At 37.2% G+C, this 7,020-nt stretch overlaps 1 protein-coding gene across 1 annotated transcript; it reads right to left on the reverse strand.

Annotated features, from left to right (window-relative positions):
* Positions 1-1,297: 1,297 nt before the first annotated feature.
* Positions 1,298-6,639, reverse strand: LOC149790119 (uncharacterized). The gene is made up of 2 exons (XM_089972112.1): positions 6,573-6,639; positions 1,298-4,157 (listed from the first exon to the last, which is right to left on the reverse strand). Exon 2 carries the CDS (start codon positions 4,132-4,134, stop codon positions 2,107-2,109), a length of 2,028 nt encoding a protein of 675 aa, XP_089828238.1. The 5' UTR covers positions 4,135-4,157; positions 6,573-6,639; the 3' UTR covers positions 1,298-2,106.
* Between the last annotated feature and the right edge of the window lie 381 nt (positions 6,640-7,020).

Here is a 7,020-nt window from a genome sequence, read left to right on the forward strand (position 1 = left end):
CGACCAAGAATGTAAATATTTCCTAGCATAAAGCAAAAGGAGTTTCTCCACAAAAAGATCAAATAAAAGTTAACTTGTACGCTTGTAATTAAACATAAAACTGGGTATCAATGCAAAACGAAAATACTATATGACCAAAACCTTATCGCAGATTTCTCAATCGTGAAAAACCTATGATCTAATTTGGACAAACGGACTGTCACGGAATAAGGCAAGAAAATAATTCGGTTTTGCATTAAACGATGACAATGTATAGTTGACTGTCGACGCGTACAGCATTAACTAGAATACCTTGTTTTTATTACCTTGAATTATAGTTACTGAATGAGTACATCTCGCTGTAGGTCGCCCGTAATGAGATGCCCATGTTTCTCGGCATGCACGGGTATTTTACCTTTGGTTCTTGAACGTCTTCTTTTTTCATATAGTATAAATACATGTAGTAAGGTTTTACTACAAGCGGTACGTCATCGCTTGGATATTGTCACGGGGTGTCAATTTGGAACCACAACACTACAGCCGTAGGGGTAATCTGTTAAAATAATTTTGATTCCCATGTATATTTATGCTTTTCATTGAGCTGTTGTTGTTGTTTTGTTGAAGGATTTAACGCCATTTTTCAGCACACGACAAGCTATACATGGCAGCAGTATTAATGGTTGAGGAAGAACCAGGGAAAATCCCGGAAAGAAGCATCGACCGACGAGAAGCTACTGGCAAGCTTTCTCACATATCCACATTGGCCGAACCGTAGACACGATCCTACGCAGGCAGAGATTAAATGGCAGTGATCCTTGTCGTAAAGCGCTGTAGACCAAACGGCCAGTCTACGCCCATTTTCACTGAGTGGATATTGATTCATTTCATATACATATATTTGAGTATTTTGAGTTTTTTGTGTGATAGCGTATTTCGTATTATACGCTACCAGTTTCATCTATTTGTAGCTGAAACTGGTAGAGGGGGAGGTGTAGGTGAACCAGACTGTAACTGTTACGAGACGTTGTTGCGCCATACTGAAATTGGTGGGAGGTGATGTTGCCCCAGACAGAAACTTGTGGAGGGTGAAGTTGAGCCAACCTGAGTGCACCCGGCGCGGCTCGGAACTTGATTTCTTGTGGATGTATGTAGGGTGTGTGCGAGAGCGGGTATTGCATATATTGTTTCATTTATTATTTTTGTAGCAACATCTTATCGTACATAACACACGTCTCGTCATTCACACACATTACTTTTGTATCATTAATTTAGTCCAAATTACACTCGGTTTCAATTATGTTACAAGGACTGATTGCAACGTTAAACCACTACAGTGTTAAGCAGACCGAATACATAAATGGATAACATATTTCGCCAATGGTCGGAAAATAAGTGCAAGAGTGGGTAAACAACTTTCAGAAGTTCACGAGCGAGAAAATGTAACTCTACATGGCAATGTAGAGTGCCAAACTCTGTTTGACATCATGCATACTTAAGTGCTCTGATAGTTTAAAATATAAATCTTGTTTATTTGAAAATACGTCATTCGTGCTTTAAGATCTGAGCAGGACCAACTGTATTATTGTTGTGCCCATTAGGTAATTTCGGCTGGAAAAGTTTGATTTATTAAAAATTATTTATTACAGGAAGTGAATAGATCTCGCAAAACTAAAATTGTTAGAAATAGGGACTTCAATTTATATTCAGATTTCAAGAAAGGATATTGTATTAGTGTGATCCCAAAAAAATTGTTTGGCACATCACCACTACATGGGCCACCAAAGGCACATCCAATCCATCAGCCTCGGGTTTAATTTGGATGTCCACTAGAAGTTTAATCAACACTTTAATTATTAGGTCTTGTTTCTGTAATTCTGTGATTATTTGACATTTACTTCGCAATAAAAATGTTTTAACATTTTGACTTTTGTATGCAAGCAAAATTATAATTTTACAAAGCTGATTGCTTCTTACTCTTTTATATTACTTATTTTAAGACCACATAGTGGTAATAGTTCTACGATTGCAATTAGAAAGATAAAAATATTATAAAATGTCATTAGGTACATTTAGCACGGAAATGTATATTTGTTTAATGTTCTCTTTCTCCTGTAAAGTCCCTTTCGTTTATTGTCTCTGGCGCAGCAACCTAAAAACATCATTAATTAGGAAAGATATCTGCCACATTGCAGCATTGTGTTCATTATTTAACCTCATCGATATGCAGAGTACTTTGCATGCGTCCATATACATCCCCTCCTGCTTTAAACAACATGCTAGCAGGTTTAGAGCGGAGTCTCTGCCTCTAAGATCTTTGTAAAATACGACCCACAATATGTTGTTCAAGGCGGCCATCTTCTGTGAAGTTTTGCCCTGTCGGAAGTAACATTGGTACTCAAGGTAGTGCAAGAAAAATTTTGGATCAACAAAAGCACTCTGGGAAGAACAGATGGCAGCTATGAATGACCTAGATAGGAGCATCTCCAGAATTAATTCTTTAGTCAGGCAATGAATCTCTGATTGAAAATATGATACTGAAAAGGCAACATATTGTCTCACAAACTCAGCTGCTGAGAGATTGTCCTCCAATATTTTACAGAGAGTATGTTCTGAGGGATTAGTACCAGCATCCATGACAAGGTATGTGTAGTTCTCTTCAATCTGATGAAGAACATTCTCTGCCATGATTAAATTATCCTGCAACAAATAAAAAGCAGCCAGTTTCAGTCTTCCAGAGGCCACATCAGACGAGCAGCCCAACACGAGAAGGTCGTGAGCGATATCAAAAATTTCCTGGTTAATTACTTCCTGTTCTAAACACTGGGAAGCCAGATCTGATCCAAGACTAGAGGAACAAAACATCTTAAGTACTGCCCGTAGTGATGTATGTGTGCAACATATTTTCTTCACAAAAGCAATTTTGTTAACCAGATCTAGTCTAGCAAACATTATCCTAAATTGTTCTATCCTAGCAATTAAAACACGAATTGCTAACACCATAGATTCTACGCCATCTGTAGCCCGATTCATTGGATCAATTAAAGATGTCTGACAAAGACGAGTCAGTCTCTGACCTATATCATCACATGGCATATTGAGGAGATATTTTCCCTCCTGTCTCAGAAGATCATGTAGAATAGCTAGCAACTGAACTTGTATGTGGCCATACACTTTACCATGGAACATGTTCTCCCCTGGTATAAAGTAATTTGGGCAGTAACCATTTGTAACCCATTTGCACAGTGTTCTCAAACATAGATCAACACACAACAACATATTTTCGGGTTGCCACAGGGAAGACGGTGTGATTTCTAACATATGGAACACACACGTCTTGCAGTGATAACTGCTCAACGCTTTTTCTCCACAAATGAGTTGCACGAAATGTTTCTTGATCATTTTCAGCAAAACATAGCATTTATATTGAGTTGAGTTAAATTGCCAGACAAGAATTTTTTCTCCATATGAAATGGATATTCTCCACTCCAGATGTTTCTCTGGACTGAGTGGATGACCAACTGGAACCAGTACAGCACCAGTCTGCTTGATAAGAGCTATATTTGCTTGTGATGGGTAGTTGTTGATTCTGTTTTCCCACTGAGAGGCCTGATCAGGCCAATATCTGACTCTCAATGCCCCCACAATATCCGCTGAATGTCCTCCGCTCCCTAGGAGTTCCCTATTGGCTGGACCATGCCTCTCCATATTACTAATGGACCATAAATTACCACTGCATAAAACAGATCGACCGAATGAATCCATCGAATGACCTTCATCTTGCTCATTGAACACTGGTAATGATGAATCTCTATACAATCTTTGTAATTTAACATACCCTGGTGGAGTGCTCGCATCACTGACCATGATGTATGTAACTTTATACGTTTCCAAGGACGGATGACACTGCACCACGCCGATGTCGGGCAAACACCCAAGGATATCAATGTCTGACTGTAGTCCTGGGGTGGTGGTAGCCTCAGCCTGACTCCCAAAGATATGATAATGAATTTTAGAAACTAAAGATGCAATCTCGTCTAGCTGAACTATCGTGTTTATCCTCTTCCAACGTATATCCTGCCTCAGTCCCACTTTGTCCAGGACATTGAATAATCTAAGAGATACATCGCTATAATACACAGGAATAATTCCATCCATTATTCTCTACTGCATTTGGATACCTGAAAAATAATAATAATAATAATCATAATAATAATAATAACAACAACAATAATAATAATAATAACAATAATAATAATGTGAAAAGAATAATTCGTTTCATATATTCAATGCTCTATATTCTTTGATCTTAAAATGTTTCCAAAAGGCTTTCCATACTTATGGGTATAAATATTGCAACATACCATATTTTAAAAACTCAATCGAAATATCGGAAATTGATTTTATCGTCGCTTGAAATAACCTGCTGTTCTGTTCTATAGCACGGGGTGTAGTTAAAATGTATCCTTCTGCCACGTATCCAACTCTTAATATTTCAAATGCTCCCCTTTTCGCACCAATGTGATCAGACAGCACATTTTAAATCTCTTTGCACCATACCGGCATGAAAATAAATCATTTGTCCAACCCAATTATAATACCTGCATTAGAAGTACGTCTCACAACACTTGCAGGGAACCTTGTGCAAGATACGATGGGTGTTTCAACAGTAAAACAAAGTCATTAATTAATCGACAGTACATCAATGAATCATATCAATGTCATTCCCATACACCTCTACACACTTTCTTCTTCTGGTTATCCAATTTTTAAAGGCCTATTTGTATTAACTTCTCGGTATGGTTTTCAACATCGTATGTCCATCAGGGTAGTTTGGTAGTGTCACATAAATTCTAGCAACACCTTGCAGGTATAAACATATCCAGTGACATAAGCCGAGTCATTTATGTTAACTGGACGACGGTGTATTTTGCAGATAAAATTCGTGAATATAAAATTCTTTTGTCAGTATGACTACGTCTTGCGCTTTGCGGTCTCTGTTAATTTTCTTCGATCCAGACTTTATTTAAAAAATCAGATTCAAACGTTTCTTGTCACTTTTTATATTTGGTGAGTAGCTGTTGAGGAATTTCAACCCAGCTCTGTTTTGATCAGCCTTCAACGAATGCGAGATCCAACTTACCAAAACGCTTTAGAGCCTAAAATGTCTTTTCAGTTTATTGACACAAACTGACGAATTAATGTTCGAGATGATATAAATATCTTCCAATGCGTAAATAGGATTTTCTTAAATTGTTCCCCTCACATCTTCCACTTAACATTCATCAGTCGTACAGAGTGGTCTTCTAGAAAGTGGGTCATCATCAATGATTCGCGAATATCCGTAAAACGACGAAAGCATATCTAAATTGTGGAATATGACAAAGAAGTATATTCGTAAACTTTATCCAAGTTATTCTTGGTATCCGTCAGAAAATATCCCGAGAGCACCCGGATGTTATAGTGTGCTTTTTGCACAGTAGCAGAATTGTCCTCCTTCTCCGGGTGCCCCGAGTGGTCTAAAGCGCTCACCGTTACGGATCATTACCATTTCACCTCTGTTCGAGTCTCGGATTCGGCCAATGCCGGTATGTGAGAAAGCTTGCCAGTAGCTTCTCGTGGGTCATTGATTCTTTCTGGTGTTTTCCTGGGTTCTTCCTCCACCGTTTATACTGGCCACCATGCATATCCTATATTGTGCTGAAAAATGTCAACAACAAAAACAACAACTCCTCCGACATTTCTAGGTAATTTTCATTTACCTGTGTTAAGAAATACGTATATATATATGCATGTGTCCAACATACCGAAACAGAAGATCAGTTAATAGCCAGGTTTTTTTTCTATGAATCGGCATCCATTTTTCACCGGCTGAAGTAAACAAAAATGTTATAAATGAATATTCAAATATTTCTACTACTCCTTCCCTAGTAAATTGCCAGATAAAATAACACCATATTTGTTTACGCTGACAATGATGACAGCGTGTGGGAAATTGCACATCCTGTAACACGATAAATTACGATGTTCAATTAAAATGCAGTAAATGAAACAACTCCAAAACAACAAAACGTTGGACAGCTCATCCAAGAAAAATTGAAATAATTTCGCTGAGGGAAGTGGTTGGGATGATATTTCAAATTATTTTCTTCCCAAGCTATATTTTATCATGTAAACCTACATTATCCAACCTGTATTTTAAATCCCAGGATCCGTTTTAAAGCAAGTGAAAGCTGATAACCTCTATACAACAGGCAAAACAAAATAAATGTTATTTCTTTCTTAATCAAAACAGTACTTGATACTGTAACTGATATTACTAATTGCATGGTACTTTAACGGGTTGTACGGAATCACCTTACCGTTTTCAACCCAACATACACCTTGTGCCACAACTGTACTATGTCTTTTGTTTACCTGTCATCGTACGACTTATTTTACACATCGCTTGTAGGTCAAATTATCAAGTTCAGCGCACATGAATAATTGTTAAATTAAATAAGTGTTTCCATATATGTTTGGTATACAAATCATCATATTTACAGAATGTTGCTCATTACTTATTAAATCGCTTGACTATATCATGCACATTTTACCTTATTCCCTCTTGGTTAATATCCCAACACAGTGTATTATGTATTCTGTTTTCGGCTTGTAGATAACATTGCTGAATTAGTGGTCACGTGATAATGTATATGTAGCTTGCAAGGAGTATGTACCTGTATCGAGGACTTCAGCAGAGAATGTAATAAGAGAAACAGAAAGTAATTTGATTTGTGATTGTAAGGCAGATAATAAGAGAAACGTAATGTTTTTAATTGAATTGTTACAGAATAAGATAGTAGAAGAAAGAGTAGAATATTTGTTTGTATAATTATGTGTGTATATATACATCAAGCAACACACGCGTTAAACTTGTATTGGTACGAACATAAATAGCTATCGTTTAAGAGTTGATAACATTATTCCTTACATTGATCTTTCGAGCATATACCTACCTACCTACGGCTGTAAGTGTTAGTTTTTCCTTCACTGAACCAGATC

Source organism: Sinohyriopsis cumingii, chromosome 10 (genome assembly GCF_028554795.1).
Source record: "Sinohyriopsis cumingii isolate HCF-2022 chromosome 10, ASM2855479v2, whole genome shotgun sequence".
In the NCBI taxonomy this organism is placed as follows: Eukaryota; Metazoa; Mollusca; class Bivalvia; order Unionida; family Unionidae; genus Sinohyriopsis; species Sinohyriopsis cumingii.

What these genes read in the sequence shown, in the direction of transcription:
- LOC149790119 (XM_089972112.1), bottom strand. Translation starts at nt 4,134, where the DNA reads ATGGATGGAATTATTCCTGTGTATTATAGCGATGTATCTCTTAGATTA.